The sequence below is a fragment of the Dipodomys spectabilis genome, unplaced genomic scaffold (assembly GCF_019054845.1).
Source record: "Dipodomys spectabilis isolate Male_0828 unplaced genomic scaffold, ASM1905484v1 ptg000080l, whole genome shotgun sequence".
Taxonomy (NCBI): Eukaryota; Metazoa; Chordata; class Mammalia; order Rodentia; family Heteromyidae; genus Dipodomys; species Dipodomys spectabilis.
In genome coordinates, this window is record NW_024870757.1 from 69,816 (window position 1) to 88,072 (window position 18,257).

The following is an 18,257-nucleotide window of genomic DNA, read 5'->3' on the forward strand; positions in this document are numbered from 1 at the left end:
GTAAGGCAAGCACTCTACCACTGAGCCACCTTCCCAGCCTGAATCTTTCAGATTGACTTCCCCCCAGCCCTGCTCCCACAAGCCCTGTGCCAGGATTAAGATCACTTTCTTACACAAAGGAAACTGAGACCTGGAGAGGTCACACGAGTTGCTTGAATTCATATAACTGATCACTAACAGAACCAGACTTAGAAGCCAGCTCTGTCTAGTTCCTGCAACCTATAGAAAGAAGCCTCTATGGGGATGAAATCCACCACCAGGTACAACCAGACAATGCATGAGCAAGAGTTTATTGCTGTGGGCAGCCCAGATGTTGAGGGCTACGGAGAGGGGACAAGCCAGAACAGGAGGAGCAAGCAAACTCAGGGAAGGCAGGCAGGCAGAAGAGACGTTCTATCCCATTCAACTTTGCCCAGACACTGCCCAGTATCTGGCCTACAGGAGGCGCTCAACCACCCACCACATGACTGAATACACAAAAGAATGAGTAAGTTGATGAGCAAGTGAATGAATGAATGAGTGAGTGAGAATGAATGAGTGGGTGAATGAGTGAGTGAGTGAGTGAGTGAATGGGCAGGTGAATGAATGAATGAGTGAGCCAGCCATCTAAGGAGCACCTTCATTCACTGCCACATGGGCCGTCCTATTACTAAACCACATGATACCATGGGGGCTGCAGGCTGGGCTGGGATCTGGAGATCCAGCCAGGCACCCCCCCCCCAACCCCGAGGCCTCCTGCATCACTGCTAGGAAAGCAAAATGCCAGGAGTAAAAAAAGATGGTTGAAAACACCAAGGAATCAGCAACCTCCAAACCCTTCATTTACCTCACTTAAAAAATTACTTGTGCAGCCACCTCCCTGGCCTCTGCCACTCAGCTCCCTGGGCCTACTCCTGGCTCCGGGGCAGCTCTTTCTACTTCTCATGAATATGTGAAAATAAACCAGCGCATACAGCCCCTAATGACCAGGTTTACCGGGAGCTTATTGTATCTAGAGAAACAAGACAGCAGTTGGTGTTGTGAGATATTAACGTGCTTTTGACAAAGCTGATGGAAACGTCTCTTTAAGCCACTTAATACCTGCAAGCCCAAATTCCCAGTCTTAACCCAGGAAGTTCCAGGAGGCAGCGCTTGGGCTGCCTGAGGCACCGCCAAGGGCCATGCCACCTCCCCGTGGCTGAAGTCACCACTTCTGCCCTTCTGGGTTGGGGGAATCAGCTGAGGCTCCTGGTGGTCCAGCCACTTAGTTGGATAGCTCAAGGCAGCCCTTGATCCTCCAAGCAGGCTGCTCAGCCTTTGTGGGGAATGGGCAGTGAGTCCTGCTCCTCCCTTCAGCTTGGAGCGGTGGAATCAGGCCCCTGCCCCTCCCCAGCTGTTGTCTGCCCTTACCCCACCCAGTCAAACCCTCCAAAAGGAACAGATCTTTATTTGCAAGTCTTCAGTTCCCCCCCCACCCCACCCCACCACCCCAAGCTGTCCTGTCTAGGATTGCCCTCACCCAGTGGGATTCTAGTGAAGGGTTAACTGGCTCTCTGGACTGCAAAGAGTTAGAAGTGGCTGACCTTGAGTCTGACCTTGATTTGTAGGTCAGTTCCCCTGGTGTCAACATTCTTTCAGCACTGATTTCAAGCTACCAGTGTGAGTTAGGAAGCAAAGCTCCCACGGCACGGGTAGTCACAAGCCTGCTCCAGCACACCTCGGCCTATGGCCTGCATGTTCCATGCCCAGTCCTGCCGTCCCCACTCTGCTCTGGGAAAGCTGCTCTGCCCTACCTCCCTCCTCCACTGCCCCACCCCTGCACCTCCAGCACTTCCTGGCTCTCCTCTCACTGGTCCCTCTCCCTAGAAATCCCTTCACACCCCCCACCAGTGCATTACCTCCCACAAACACACACTTGCATGAACACGCACACATACACACACACACACACACACACACACACAGCATGGCATAGAGTTGATGCTACATTAATGTTACTTATCTGAAAAGCTGTGCTGTGCTGTGTTCCCATAAGACCTCATATGTCCCTCTAAAACAGAATGTGAGACACTCATTCTAGTCCATCCTTTACTTTCTGTTTTCTCTCCTCTAGACTATGAGCCCATGAAGGGCAGAGGTTCAGGTGAGACCTATCACCCAGTGCCTGGCACTTAGGCAATCTTCTCTACCATGGCTGCTTAAGTATTGAGGACAACTGTGAGCAAAGCCAGAAATGGAAGGAGATGCCAGAGTTTTGAGCACCTGGATCCATCTTTGCCTGAAGCCATCCCAATTGTGGCCTTGATTACCATCAACCAGAAAGAGACAGAGTGGAGCTCTAGACTGGCATTGTGAAAACATCACACTACTCTTCACAGACTATAATGATGTCTGCCCATATGAGTGTGCTATGGAATTTAAATTTCACCATCAGTGCGTGAGCCACTTTTGTGAGCCTGGACAGCCTCATTATTCAGTCTGAATCCACTGCCCAGCTTGCAGGCTCCCAGCCCATTTGCATTTCAGTTTTCAACTGGGTAGGCAGTTTCTCTACCAGCCAACCTTCACAGCCTCATCACACACACCCCCTCCCCCAAGCTAGCCCAGTCTCCAACACCCTGATCCATTCTCTGAGCCCCTGTAATTTATGTGCCAATGCCAGGGGAATCTCCTGAGTCTCAGCTTCCTCTATTCTTGCCCGTAGCCATACCTGGGCTCTCAGGGGTACCACCGCTACTGCAGTCTCTCACATGGGGTGCACTTTGCCCATGCCCAGCCTCCCTGCTGCTCACTGTAGCTCCTGACTGTTCCAAGGCCATCCTTATAACTCTGCCTCCTCCCAACTTCCTGCCTCTGAAACTCATCCAGCCTCAGCCCAGTTCCTTCCAGTTCCTTCATTCCCCCCTGTTCCCCTTCCCAACTCTCTCTCTCTCTCTCTCTCACACACACACACACACACACCATCTTGTGTGCTGGGCATGCCTCCTGGGGCCTGGGCCAGCTTTCACAGCAGGTCCTCCAGAACAAATTAGGAAATGGTGTGTCCTCAGCCCCAGCGGTTCCTCCTCCTCCAGGAAAGCTGGGGACGCATCTGGTGCAGCTCCCGATGTCAGATCGCCACCAGACAGGGCCATCATTTAGCCCATGACAGCCTCATCAGCAAAAGATCACACCAATAATTTCTACAAAACCAACCAATGATTTGCGCCCTATTAGAATAATTTGATGAATCGTTTGCACTTCAATTTTTAACTGGGTAGGCAGTTTCTGAATATATATCCTTGACATACACAGGAAAAATAATAGGGAACGCTTTTGCCTCATTTTGTTTGCTAATTCCTGCGACCTTTCCGGTTGCCAGATTCTTTGAGTACCATCCAGAGACAGCTATGCTTCTGGTCTTACCCTTGATCTTGGCATTACCAGTGACTGTACCACTCCACAATCTGTCTTTCAAACCTCCCTCCCTGACCATCATGGCTCACCCTGATAGCTCACTCCCGCAGCCTCCGACTTGACCCCACCTCCACCCCCAAGGCTTCTAAAGCCCAGCAGCTCACCAGCCCCAAGATCCTACACACTCACCTCACCATTTTATACTCACCTCATGTGAGCCCCCTCCTGATCAAGGGAGCCCCCAACCAAGCCACTCCTGCACTCTGGATGGGGCTGGAAAAAACCACACACTCTCGAAGGGACCTTCAAGCCACCGACACACATATACTATGTCACCTTCCCTTGGGTGCCTGATCTACTGCCCCGCCTACACTCACAGGGGAAATGTCCCTTCCCTTCCTCCTTCCTCGAGTCACCAGCCCATCCATAACCTATCCTGCTTCCTGCTGCATCAGGAAAAAGGCATCACAGGCCACTGGCACCATATTACCTGACCTCCTGGGGTACGTCACCCCTAGCATCCCTGTGTCCTGGGCCTCATCCTCTTACCTCCCTCCTCCTTCCTTAGTCATCCATCTGCCCTCTAATGGAATGTTCCCTTGAGCACCACAAATACCTAAACATCTACCCCTACACACACACACACACACACACACACACACACACACACAGAGCAGCCAGTGGTGGTTAGACATGCCCACTAACACTGAGAAGAAGGGTGGAAGAAGGAAACTAATAAAGCAGGTGAGCCTGAGCAACAAGACCAGCAAGTGCAAGAGTCCTGTGGGATGAGGGAAGGCCAAGGTTCAGAAAGAAGGAAATGGGTGGGAGGTAAGGCAGAGATAGAAGGTAGGTCTACCAGCCCTGATAATGATACCCAGCACCAAGGAAGTGTGTGTGTGTGTGTGTGTGTGAAGCTGGAGGTATATACTCAGATTTGTATTTCTAAAGGCTTCTGGTGATTATGCTGTGGGGGGGGGGGGAAGAGTGGGTAATAAATGCAGAAGTAAGGGGCTAGGGTATCATCCAGGGGTTGGGGGTGCTGTCTGTGGAGAGAAAGGGGCAAGTACTGGGGTGCTGTCATGGGTAGGACACGGGGATGGCAGTGAGGAAGAGGAGAAGCCTGGATGGTGACAGGGGCTCTCGTGGCTAGACTCTCTCTCTGATCCAAGGGAGCCATGGAGAGGAGAGGTGCTTGCAGCTCTCTCATGGGGCCTCAGTCCTGCTGAGCGTATGGTTCTGTGTAAGACCCATCAGCAGGCATGGGACTGGGAGTGGGACCGGAAGTGGACCTGCTGTCCACGCTTGGTGCAGCCTCTCCATACACACCCTGTGCTGGGAGCCACTTGCCCACTCAGGAGTGAGACAGGGGATTGTGGAAAGCCAGGCTGTTGGGAATAGGGGTGGTGGAGCCAGGTAGGAGTGATGGGTCCTTGGGTGAGAGAAAAGAACTACTCTTGAGCCCTTGGTGCTGGGTCTGGCTCTGTCCCCAATTTGTAAGGCACCTCGGAAAGGCCAGTATTGCATCCTCAGGGGGTCACTTCCAGTGTTACCAACGTCATAGTCGCCAGCCACCAATTGGTGCCTGCTTAATGTTTGTCAGATGGAATTGTCAGCGCTTTTCAGCTGCACTGATGTGAAATTGTAACAATTTTCCTTCATGGCCCCATAAAGACTTTTCCCACAGAGAAGGCTGAGCAGGTGTGTGGTTGGAATAAGGTCTTGGGGGCAAACCAGGCCTCCTATTGACACTCTGACATGCAGGAAGACAGAGGGGAGACAAGAAGGCAAGCAGGGTGAGCAAGAAGAGGGCAAAGCCCAAAGCACTTGGGGTTCCTATTTTGATCCTTCCAAGTTTCTGTAGTGGCCAAAAATCCCAATGGCCTATGAGGAGTTTTCTTTCTGAGAGAAATCAGGAAAGTTGGAAAGTTTGGGACAGAGAAGATCCAGGCGTGAACAAGAGCCGGAGGCTGTGAAATGTATAGCACAGAATAATACTAGAAAGCTCTAAATGCTATGTGCATACAGAGCACATACACTATCTTAAACTATTCGTAAGGCAGGTTGAACAGCCCTCATGCAAAATACTTAGGCCTCAGATTTTTTTTTTCAGATTTTGGGATATTTGCATCTATCTATAATGATACAGCCTGGAGACAGGGCCCAGGTCTAAAGAGGAAGTCTATCTCTGTGTCATTCACACCTTAAACATCCAGTCTGAAGGTAATTTCCTACAATATTTTCAGCGTGCCAACATTCTGACCGAGACCCTTCACCTGAGGTCAGGTGTGAAGATCACCACATCAACAACGCACACTAGCACTCAAGACGTTTTTGAGCCAGGCACCGATCTGAGGATCTCAGTTTGAAGTTAACCTGGGCAGACAAATCCAAGAGACTCTCCTCTCCAATTAACCACCAAAAAGACAGAAGTAGAACTGTAGCTCAAGTGGTAGAGCACCAGCATTGAGAGGAAAAAGCTAAGGGAGAGCATGAGGTCCTGAATTCAAGCTCCAATAGTAGCACAAATAAGATGAAAAACACTTGGCATATATATAGTGCGCAGTATTTGACAAGGCGTGGAGTCTCAGGACTCTATAAGAAAATTAATTACTAACAGATATTGAGGAACTGTCTTCAATAAACACTAGTCACAAAAAGCCCCAAACATCAGTGACTAGACAGAGTCAAGTTCATTCATCTCTCCTATTGGTCTCCAAGGACTAAATGCACCAGCCTCTGTTCAGATGGGGAAACTGAGTCAACTCCAGGAAGCCAAGCTGGACCAGATGGTCTGACCATAGAAACCTGCTCTGACGCAGGATATCAGCACAGGCTCAATTATTTTCCCACTCAAAGAAAGTTAACAGGCATTAACTCTGCCTTCCCCTTGGCTATTAAAACCAACACTGGCAACTATAAATGGCATTCAACACTTTCTGTGAAGGTGGCCTTCGTAGCTCACTCATAAGCTCAGTGAACATTGGTGAGGGCAGGCCGGGGCCTTGTGCTTACAGTATGTGCTCAGCAAACACGGAGGAAATGTTCTATTTCCTAGTCACAAGCCCTTACTCTGTTCATCTGCCCCACTGAGCCTCAGTTTCTTCCCTCCATCTTCCCCCTCTCCTCCTCCCCCCCCCCACAACATCCACCATCCCCCAAGCACAGGACCCACCCTGCCCAGAGTCAAACCCCAGCTAATCCTTAGAAGCAGAGCTGCAGGGACAAGAGGCTGGGTTTTGAAGTCTGAGCTCCAGATCCTCTCTGCAGGGCTTCTGGCCAGTGTGTTTTGATCCACCCCGCAGAAGTGCCAACAGACAAAGCAATACATTTCTCCCAGGGCCAGGGAGGGGCTGGAGCGAGCTGCTGAAAAGTGAGAGGTCAGGAAGAGGCAGGTGGACCCCAAGCCCCCTGGCAAAGTACCCATGGCTCATGCACTCCTTCTCCCTTGTCTTGCAGGAAACTTCAAAGGTCTGTGCAAGCAAATCGATCACCTCCCAGAGGATGTGGACTACGAAGTCGACACAGCAGAATATTTCCTCTGTGAGTCATACAGCTTTTTCATCTTGCCCCCCCCCAGAGGGAGCAGAGGGGGGGTCCTGTGCTTTGATCCTTCAGAGAGCCAAAGAGCAAGGCTATCTAAGTCACACCATGGCCGCGGGCTGGAAATGGCTGTGCTAAGCTCCTTTCCTCCTTTGAGGAGGGCTAACCTATGCACATGCATATGTACGTGCATGCATGAGTTCTGTTCCCTCTGCCGATGAGACCCTTCTCTTCCCCTCTTTGTCTAGCAAACTCCTACTCATCCTTCAGGTCTCTACTAAAACATTACCTCCTCCAGGAAGCCCTTGCTCAGCCTCTAGAGCATAGCATTTTATTGTGCTGTGAGGTCCCCTTCTGTTTGAGGAATCAGCCCCCAAATCTGTGGGGCAAAGATCTCCCTTCTTGTTTCCCATTAAATTCCCAGCACAATGTTTGGCTCAGAAGAAAAATATTTCAAAGAAGAAACCTACCGGTGCCAGACTGGAACTTCTACTGGAAAGAGAAAGAGGAGAGAAGAGGGGCGGGGGAACGGGGAGAGAATGTTTTTTCTTCCCCTGCAAGTCAAATCAAAGTTAAACCCTCAGAGTTAAACCTCAGCAGTGATCTTAAATCCATCTGAGACATATTATCAAGAGAAAGTATTGTGAGGCCCCAAGGAAATTTCTCAAGCATCAGTAAAAAATTAACAAGACTGCTTGTTCCCTGAGAAAGGATTTCCCAGAGAAGGGCTGAGGGTCCTTGAGGCCTGGGACAAAAAAGCCAAAAGCTCTCAGACCCGTGCTCTCGCAACCCAAGAGCTGAGTCCTTCCCCACCGCCCAGCCTCTTCTCCTCCCCTCCCCCACCACCCATCACACGTATAAAAAATGTAGGAGACATTGTATTATATAGATCGCCTCTGTCTCTTTCAATAATTCCTCCTCACATCAAAGCCAGCTCCCAGGACAACCTGGGATCTGATTTCACTAAGAAGCCCATACACAGAACACAAAGCCAGCCACGACACTGGGATGGAAGGGAGAGGAAAGAAACATGATGCACTCTATAGATTTTATAAGGGGAGGGAGGGAAGGAGTCGTAGTATGCCGGTAGCTTCCATTTTGGAATTCCCTCAAACATAGCTCTTCAATGGCATTCTCAAAGGGCTGTCTGGTGGTTGTTACCTGTTATCCAGTCTGAAGCTTAGCAGTGCTGTAAGCATCCATTGAGCACCTGATATATACGAGGCCCTTGCTCAGTGTTGGAGGAAGCCAAGATGGGTCAGTGAGCTATCTCTGGGAGTGCCCTTGGAGAAAAGCTGGGCTTGGGGAACATAGCATAGCAAAAATGAGGCTCATGCCGGGCACTGGTGGCTCACACCTGTAATCCTAGCTACTGAGGAGGCTGAGATCTGAGGATCACAGTTCAAAGCCAGGCTAGGCAGGAAAGTCCATAAGACTCTTATCTCCATCCAGTAAACCACTAGAAAACTGGAAGTAGCACTGTGGCTCAAGCGATAGAGCACTAGCCTTGAGCTGAAGAGCTGAGGGACAGTGTTCAGGCCCAGAGTTCAAGCCCCACGACCGACCAAAAAAAAATGAGACCCAGATGTTGAGTGGGAAAGGAGCAAGCCAAGATGACCCCCGCATTGGAAGTCCTGGCATAAATGAGGCCAGGAGCCAGGCACCAGTGGCTCACGCCTATAATCTTACTACTCAGGAGGCTAAGATCTGAGGATCATGGTTCAAAGCCAGCCAAAGCAGTTAAGTCAGTGAGACTGTTATCTCCAATTAACCTCCAGGGAACTGGAAGTGGTGCTGTGGCTCAAGTGGTAGAACCCTGGCCTTGAGCTGAAGAGCTGAGGGACAGCTCCCAGGACCCCCCACAACCAACAGAGACAAAACAAAACAAAAAATGAGACCAGGACATTGAGTAGGGAAGGAGAGAGCCAAGATGACCCCTGCATTGGGAGCCCCTCCTCTAGGGCCCAGTTGTCACTTGGCTGAGCCCAGTGATGATCTGATATGCTTTCTGGAGCTCACAAGGAGGGCCTAAGGGCAGGAAATTTATCTTATTCATTACAGCACCCAGAACACAGCAGGTGCTTAACGATGCTTCTTTGGTGCCAATTCTTGCCACACTACACCTCTTGTTAAAGAGAGCAGAGTTTGGGGTCTTGGTTCATCTGAGCACCCCTATCCCAAAGACATGGGTTCATATTGGCAGAAAGGAGGTTCACACATTGGTTGAACTGGAAGTATTTCTTAAGCATTTCTAACAGGGCTCAGCAAACACTTTTCCAGAAAGGATGAGAAAGTAAATCGTTCAGGCAGTTCAAGCCACGTGGTCTCAACACAGCCCCATGATGCAGCTGGGCACATGAGCAGCCACAGGCACAATTGATGCACAGGTGCCCAACCAAAGTCTGTTCCCAAAGGCAGGGAGCAGTCTGTCTAAGGCAGTGTCTGCTGACCGGGGTCTCTCATAGGCTAGTCCAAAGCTAGACAACAAACAATAAAGTAAAAGTCTGGAGTACAAAGCCAAAGACCAGCACTCAGGGGACAAAACTCTGCAATAAGTGAAATAAACAAATTCATTATATATTCGGGCTGGGTGAAGTGGCTCGCACCTGTTACCCTTGCTACTCAGGAGGCTGAGCTCTGAGGATCACATTTTGAAGCCAGCCTAGGCAATGAAGTCCATGAGACTCCTATCTCCAATTAACTACCAAGAAGGCAGAAGTGGAGCTGTGGCTCAAGTGGTAAAGCACCAGCCTTGAAGAAAAAAAAAGGGACAGAACCTAGGCTCTGGGTTTGAACTCAGATTTTATGGAGAAAGATAGACAGATAGACCAGGTGTGTGTGGGGAGGGGGGGTTAAACTATGGCAAGTACAGGGGGAAAGTCAAGCATAAAAGGGCCAAGAAATTCCAGATCAGGAATGGTATCAAGAAAGGCCTCACTGAGAAGTCTGAGCAAAGATTCAAAGTAATAAATAGCCACGTGGCTATTTGCGGAATGAATGTTCTAGGATGGACTGGCAAATGCAAAGATCCTGGTGTAGGTCCGTGCCAGGAACGTTTGAGGCACAGGACTGAGGGCACTGAGAATGGAGTGGGCAAACCACAGTGAAGAGAGGCCCTGGCAACCCTGTGGGCTGTGGCAAGGTCTTGGAGAGAGAGTGGCTGAGATTGAGGGCCACCGACTCACCTTCGGACAGGACCTTCTGTTTGCTGTGTTTGTACGAGACCAAACCAGGATGAGGGCGAGTAGAGAGGTCAGGAGCCTGCTGTGGGCATGATCGAGACAAGAGATGGTGGGCAGCGACATAAAGGGCTAAGAAAGTCTCGCAAGGGACAGTGTGGTCTGGAAGGTTCCTGGGAAAAGGTGGGGTCTGGATGATTCCAAGCTTGTGCCTGAGTAGGACAGCAGGTTGAGACCAGGCTCCGTGTGGGCCATTCTGGGTGAGAAATGCCTACAGAAGGAGCTGGAATGTGTCTGGCACTCCGTGCAGGCCTGGCTGAGGAGTGCCAGGGCAGAGGAAGGGGCTCTGGAACTATCAGCCTGTGAGTGATAGTTTAAAGCCATGAGGGTTGATGACCACTGAGGGAGCAGTATGAGAAGAAAGAGGGGGCCCAGACACTGAGCCCCAGGACACCCAAGGTCAAAGGTCAAGAAGCTGAGGAGGCCCAGGAAAGAGACTGAATAAGATGTCCAGGAATGACTCCTGTGTCTTGTTTCACCATCAAGAGGTGAAGAAAAAGAGAGAGGGCAGAGGATGACAGAGGGCAAGTCTGGACAGGAGACCTGTGTTCATAGGCTAGAACGGCCAGAAAATGGGGCTCAATTCTTGAGCCTCAGATGTCATCCTGTGTTTCTTAAGGTCCTAGAAGAAGGAAAATGTCCTCAACACCTGGCTGGATGGATAGATGGATAGATAAGTGGATGGATGGATGGGTGGGTGGGTGGGTGGGTGGATGGATGGATGGATGGATGGATGGGTGGGTGGATGGATGGGTGGGTGGATGGGTGTGTGGATGGATGGATGGATGGATGGATAGATAGTTGGATGGGTGGATGGGTGGGTATTTGGATAGATGGATGGGTGATTGGATGAGTGGATAGATGATTAAGTGGGAGGATGGATGGATGGATGGATGGATGGATGGATGGATGGATGGATGGATGGATGGATGGATGGATAGATAGATGGATGGATGGGTGGGTGGATGGGTGGATGGATAGTTGGATGGGTGAGTGGGTAGGTGGGTGGATAGATGGATGGGTGATTGGATGAGTGGATAGATGATTAAGTGGGAGAGAGGATGGATGGATGGATGGATGGATGGATGGATGGATGGATGGATAGATGGATGGGTGGGTGGATGGGTAGATGAGTAAAGGGGTAGATTGTTGAATAGATGGATAAATCAAAGTTCTTTCTCTCCAGCCCTAAAAGTGTCTGAGAAATCCATAGCCTGAGTCAGAGCCCAGGAGCCCCATGCATCCCTGTTACCACTTTAGCCCTACAATACATAGGTCCAGTGAAGATGTGGTGCTGCAGGTCCCATCCCACCTACTGCCAGCTCCCCCAGTAAAAAATGGTGGTCACTGTCTCACCCAGTGCAGTGGACCCATTGGCTGTCCCTATCCTCTTCTTTGGCTACCAAAGATTGAAGATAAAGGTGAAGCATAGAGGGGGTAGTCAGGGACCCCTCTTGTGGGAATGTTGGTGCCTCTGTCTCTGTGTGCCCCATGTCAGTGCTGTGTTCTGTGTCCTTGGGTGCCTGTGATCCCACATCTGAGTCTCTGTTCAAATATGTATTTAGATACAGTCCTGTGTGCTGTGGGTCCCTTTGTGGTGTGTTTCTTGTGTCCAGGAGATAGGAGCTGGGATTCCTTAGATGTCCCAGTATGATTTAGCCTGAGGGAAGAGAATCAGACCAATTTGGTTCCTTTCCATGGTCATATATTAAACACATACCATATACGGGGCCTAGAAATACATTCTTGGGGACACTCACAGTGCAGAACTACAGTGTGAGATGGGGTCTCCCCTCTGCATAGAAACAACTTGGAATTGGAGGTCTGGGTAAAGACCAGAGCTGGTTACTGTCTCAGCCACACTTCTTCCTGTGGGGAAAGGGAGGGGCTGGTGCCTCAGACCACACACACACACACACACACACACACACACACACACACACATACACACACACACACACACACACACACACACACACACCTGAGGAAAAGAACAAGCTGACAAAGAATCAGGCTCTCCCAAGTCAGGTGCCACCAGCCAAAGGACAGGTGGAGATGCACACCGGACCACCTGCTGGAGATGAGAAGGCAGTGAGGGGAGAGTGTGCAGGAGGGTGAGTGTTGGGAGATAAGGGGAGATAAGTGTCCTGATTGTGGCCATTAGGAGGCAGGAGAGAAAAGTACTACAGCAGGCCGAGCTGCAGCCCTGCTGCTTCCCACTCCCCTGAGCCACCCTGGTCCTAGGCTTCCTCAGTAATGGTCCCAGTACCCCCCAGGTGAGAGACTGAATTAGAATAAGACAGTTCTCTGCTCCAGCCTGCAGCCCAGGAAGCACTCAGGCCGCATTAGCCATTGTCATTGCTTAGCGCTGCCTCCTGGAACTGGGCGCTGAGTGCAAAAGACAAAGACTAGCCAGATGCTCATGGCCACAGTAACAATAGGCTGAGATGAAGGAGGGAGCGGAGAGGGAGTGGTGGGGGTTGCACAAACTCCCAGGAAGGGCTTTTTAGGCTAAGGAACAACAAGCACAATGTCTAAGGCTGCCAGGCCATGAACAGCCAGAGAGATATGTGAGAAGACTGGGCAGCAGGAGGACTTCTGGACAGCCTGGAGGCATAGAGAACAAATAGCCAGTTCAGGATCTAGAATGGGACAAAAGCACTCCTCCTCTTCCTCCTCCTCCTCCTCCTGCTCCTCCTCCTCTTCTTCCTTTTACTTCTTCTTCCTCCTCCTCCTTTTTCCCTCTGTCTGTCTGTCTGTCTGTCTGTCTGTCTGTCTCTCTCTCTCTCTCTCTCTCACACACACACACACACACACACACACAAACACACACACACACATACACACACACACAGTTCTTGTTCCCCATTCAGTTTCACAGGCCTTGGCTACACCACCTAGCACCCTCACAGCTTGTATCTGGATAGATACATTAAGTCCACCTTACTTGTACATTTGTTATGCATGGTTTTTGAGTGTGTGTGTGTGTGTGTGTGTGTGTGTGTGTGTGCGTGTGTACACCAGTACCAGTGCTTGAACTCAGGGCCTAGATGCTACCCCTTAGCTTTTTACACTCAAGGTTGGTGATCTACCGTGTGAATCACAGGACCACTTCTGGATTGGAGATGAGAGTCTCATGAACTTTTCCACCTGGGCTGGCTTTGAACCATGATCCTCAGATCTCAACCTCCTGAGTAGCTAGGATTATAGGCATGAACCACTAGCACCCAGCTACACATGGTTTTGTTTTTGCTTTTGTTTGCCAGTCCTGGGTCTTGAACTCAGGGCCTGGGCACTGTTCCTAAGCTTCTTTTTTGCTCAAGGCTAGTACTCTACCACTAAGCCACATTTCCAGTCCTGTACATGGTTTTGACAGAGAATGGGGAGAAGCTCTCTGTTATCACCTGTTGTGTTTAAATCATTATGTGATCTGCTGAATGTTTCCCTGCCCTTGATTGTGTGAAAATCTGCCTCCCAACGAGCAAGGTGAACGTTACAGTCATCCTCTTGAGCCAAAAAGGGCATGTAATGTGCTTAATTGAAGCACTTAAGTGAAAATTACAGACTTGTTGACAGGCGGCTTGTTTTTAAGAGAAGTCAGGTGGCATGGTGGGGGGTGGGGGAATGAATGAAGCATTTTCAGTGCTGAGACAAAGAGCATGAAATAAGATCTAGTCTTTGGTGAGCAGAATTAAAGTACACAACTGCCATTTTTGTGACAGTAACGTAGCGTCTCCATGCTCTCTCAAGTTTGAATTTTCATACCTACTATACCCACAGAACTTTAGTGTACTGAGCTCTGCCCTAAGCATGCACAGGTTTTCCTCAGTGACAGTCTTCTGGGAGCCAAGCACCTGTAGATACCAAGAGTGCACTGTCATCTCTCATCCCCAGGGTCCTCCCCAAGGTCTTATCACCCCTGTGTGCCTGTAAAGATAAGGAATAGATAGCTGCAAGTTGCCATGTGTCTGTGTGGTCATGGGGGGTGTGGGTGGCCGTGCCTAGGCTGGAGAGCAAGTTGGGAGCAGATACTTTTCACTGTCTGAGAGGTGACTTGTAGGAGGAGAATACCCCACCAGGGTCTAGCCCTCTGGTGCTAAGGCTGCTGGGTAAACCAACGGCTTTGCCCTCAGCTTCTGGCCCCTGCAGCCAGCCTGAGTGCACAATTCCACCCTGCAAGTCTCCCAACCACAAACACCAGGTCTCCTCTCTTCCAGAGCATCAGTGAGCAGCTGGACCTTGCTGCAGATGAGGGGCAAGTAAGGGTTTCTCATGTCACACATTGCAGTGAACCCTCTTAGAAAAGTCTAGTCACCAGGCAAAAGCAGCCCATACTTTTTTTTGTTGTTGTTGGTCATGGGGCTTGAACTCTGGGCCTGGGTGCTGTCCCTCAGCTCTTCAGCTCAAAGCAAGTGCTCTACCGCTTGAGCCACAGTGCCACTTCTGGTTTTCTAGTGGTTAATTGGAGATAAGAGCCTCACGGCCTTTCCTGCCCAGGTAGGAACCACAATCCTCAGATCTCAACCTCCTGAGTAGCTAGGATCACAGGCGTGAGCCACCGGCACCCAGCACAGCCCATACTTTTAACTCTAGCTATTCAAGAAGCAGAGACTGGGAAGATCATGGTTTGTAGTCAGCCCAGGGAGGAAAAATCCATATAAAAAATCAGGCTGGAGGCATGACTGAAGTGGTAGAGCTCCAGCCCTGTGCAAACAAGCCAAGTAAGGATACAAATCCTAGAGTTCAAGTTCCAGAACCAAGCCCCAGAACAACAACAACAAGTCTAGACAGAACCTCGTGGCTATGTAGCCACTCAAAGGGACAGGAAGTGGAGGAAGCTACTCCTGTTACACTCACCAACCTTTCTTTGATTTGTTGTGTTTCCGGGTTAGAGGAAAGCTCTTGAAGGAAAGTGGCCCTCCCTCCCGCCCTCTCTCCTGTTGCTAAGCAACCCGGACCTAGGCTATGTCCTAGAAGGCCTGACTGCTGTGGTCCATTCCCTTCCCCTTACCCCCCATCCCACAGCCTCACGGTCACTTCTTTCTTTCTCTCCCTGGCCCTCTGTGTCCTGCAGGGGCCGTGAGCGCCTCAAGCATCTTCCCCATCCTCAGCGTGATTCTGCTTTTCATGGGTGGGCTCTGCATTGCAGCCAGGGAGTTCTACAAGACTCGGCACAACATCATCCTGAGTGCCGGCATCTTCTTTGTGTCCGCAGGTGAGCGCACCGGGTGGGCGGGCCAGCAGAGGGATAAGGGAAGCCCCCAAGTGCAGGGCTAGGAGGCTTGGGGGACCTGGGGTGAGGGACATCTCTGGTCCTGGGCTGTCTCAAGGGAAGGCTCTATAGAGCCCTCACTGAGTCCCCCAGGAATCTCAGCCCCCCTTCCCCCCCCCAGCTGCCCATTGGACCATCTTCCCCACCACTTGGAAATACCAGGCCTGATCCTACATGCTCTGCCCATGCAAATCCAGCAGACAGAGTGGGGGGCAACCAAGGGGACCCATCATTTCTTTTCTTTTTTCTTTTTATCTTTTCTTCTTTTTTTTCTTTTGTCATTGTTATCGGTCTTGGGGCTTGAATTTAGGACTTGAGTGTTGACCTTTTTCACTCAAGGCTAGTGCTCTACCACTTTGAGCCACAGTGCCACTTCCAGTTTTCTGGTAGTTCATTGGAGATAAGAGTCTCATGGACTTGCCTGCCTGGGCTGGCTTTGAACCACAATCCTTAGATCTCAGCCTCCTGAGTAGCTAGGATTACAGGAATGAGCCACCAGTATCGGGCTCCCCATCATTTCTTGAGCCCCTACCTGATACCCAGCTAAGCCCAAAGAAGACTCTCCTCCTCCCTCACCCCTACTTTTGCAGCCAGGCCCCCACAACCAGCTTTCTGAGCTGGATTGTATGATGAGATACACTGGTTTCAGATGCCCAGAAAGGAACAGGGATTGTACTTAAGCCACTGAATAAAACTAACACCTCGGAGCACTTCCCACATGCAGAGGGATTCTCTGAACATTCTCAAGTCAGATTCCCATCCTTTCCTCATCTCTAGAACCAGTCCTCTCGATTAAGGCGACTGTTTACAGAGCAGGAAACTCAGGTAAAGGCTTAGTCTTTGAAGCCAGGCCATCTGTCTCCAGGAGCCATGCCTAACCAAGGTAGACCTGCTTGCAAAGCTGTGCTGCCTTCAGCACAGCTCCTTCCAGGAGACAGAATTACACGGAGAGAAACCTCTGTGATCTTCTGTCTCCTGGTCTGCAAGTTGCTTGTAAAGCACTCAGTAAGCAATTTCAATTCTTATTGTAAGCATTATTGCTACTCAGCTGATTGTGTGTGAAATGTTGGCTTCCTCATCTCTATCAGCCTTTCCCATCCTAGCGCTCCCTGAATTACTTAAACTACCAAGTTGAGCCGGACACACCAGTAATCCTAGCTACTAGGGAGACTGAGATCTGAGGATGTTGATTTGAAGCCAGTTCAGGCAGGAAAGTCAGTGAGACTCTTATCTCCAATTAACCACCAAAAAAAATCCAGAAGTGGAGCTGTGGCTCAAATGGTAGAGCGCCAGCCTTGAGTCAAAACGCTCAGCACCCAGGCCCCGATTTCAAGTCCCAGTCCGGGCACAAAAAGAAAAACGGAAAAGATGACGTTTGCAGTATCCCTGGCGGACAGACAGGTTCACAAGAACAGATGCTCTGACTGTGAAAACCTAGGCCAGGAGGGGGATAGGGGGGCAGCGGCCTCACCCCCACGCCATGCCCACCCCAGAACTAACGGCCTTGTCTCTGCCGCCCATCCTGCCACGTGCCCAGGTCTGAGTAACATCATTGGCATCATAGTGTACATATCTGCCAATGCCGGGGACTCCTCCAAGAGAGACTCCAAAAAGAACAGCTACTCATACGGCTGGTCCTTCTACTTCGGGGCCCTGTCCTTCATCATCGCCGAGATGGTCGGGGTGCTGGCGGTGCACATGTTTATCGACCGCCACAAACAGCTGCGGGCCACGGCCTGCGCCATGGACTACCTCCAGGCCTCGGCCATCACCCGCATCCCCAGCTACCGCTACCGCTACCAGCGCCGCAGCCGCTCCAGCTCGCGCTCCACCGAGCCCTCCCACTCCAGGGACGCCTCGCCCATGAGCATCAAGGGCTTCAACACCCTGCCATCCATCGAGATCTCCATGTACACGCTCAGCTGGGACCCGCTGAAGGCCGCCACCACGCCCACCGCCACCTACAACTCGGACAGGGACAACAGCTTCCTCCAAGTCCACAACTGTATCCCCAAGGAGAGCAAGGACTCGCTACATTCCAACATAGCCAACCGCAGGAAGACCTGCGTCTGAAGACCTCGGCCGGGGGGCTGCCCGCCTGGGGGAGGGAGGGCCGTAGCGGGGAGGACCGGACCGGGAGGCGCAGAGTCCAGGCAGAGGGGAAGGGGAAAATCCACCCACGGGAGACCTTCCACATGCAAAAAACCCCCCCACAGAAAATGACATAAAAAACCAACAACAACAAACAAAAAAAAAAACAGAAAAAACAACAAAAAAAGAGAGAAACATAACAAGTAAATTAACAAAATAATAGAAGAGGAACAAAGCAAGCCACAGGCCACTCGAGAAAACTAAATGAGGAAACACTTAACACACTTAAAGCGAGAGGGATTTAAAAACAAAAGGTTAAATAGAAAATAAATCTCAAAGAAAATGCATGACTTCCCATGTACCATTATTTTAACATTTAATAAAAAAAAAAAAAAAAAAGTGAGAAAAAAATAAAAGGGAACCAAGATAACAGTAAAGCAAAAAATAATAATAGCAAATAACATAACACATAAAGTAGTGAGGATGGAGAGGAAGAGGGATGTCCTTATTATTCATTCGGGTTTTATGTTCCTTTTTTTATTTCAACACGGGGAAAATTTTAAAATAAAAAAGTAATCTGTTCCCTTTAGCCCCAGAAGGCCCTGCCTCCCTGGGCGAGTAGGGGGTGGAGACTCAGGGCCAGGGAGCGTGGTCACTGGCAGGCCTGGGACTCCCGGGGAAGCTGATTGGCTCCAGAGCCTGCTCCGTCCTGCACCAATGGGGCAATTGGCCTCCAG

General features: G+C 50.4%; 1 protein-coding gene across 1 annotated transcript; it reads left to right on the top strand.

Annotated features, from left to right (window-relative positions):
• Positions 1–237: 237 nt before the first annotated feature.
• On the top strand, positions 238–17,544 carry LOC122110569 (voltage-dependent calcium channel gamma-2 subunit-like). The gene is made up of 4 exons (XM_042683157.1): positions 238–422; positions 6,824–6,918; positions 15,232–15,372; positions 16,967–17,544. The coding sequence occupies exons 1-4, from the start codon at positions 238–240 to the stop codon at positions 17,500–17,502; spliced, it is 957 nt and encodes a 318-aa protein (XP_042539091.1). The 3' UTR covers positions 17,503–17,544.
• The last annotated feature ends 713 nt before the right edge of the window (positions 17,545–18,257 follow it).

Bases quoted from the DNA above. Each gene is read 5' to 3' on its own strand.
- LOC122110569 (XM_042683157.1), top strand. From the start codon at position 238: ATGGGGATGAAATCCACCACCAGGTACAACCAGACAATGCATGAGCAA. The intron at 423-6,823 runs CCCAGTATCTGG...ACTCCTTCTCCC, and splicing joins TCAACTTTGCCCAGACACTG to TTGTCTTGCAGGAAACTTCA. The intron at 6,919-15,231 runs GTGAGTCATACA...TGTGTCCTGCAG, and splicing joins CACAGCAGAATATTTCCTCT to GGGCCGTGAGCGCCTCAAGC.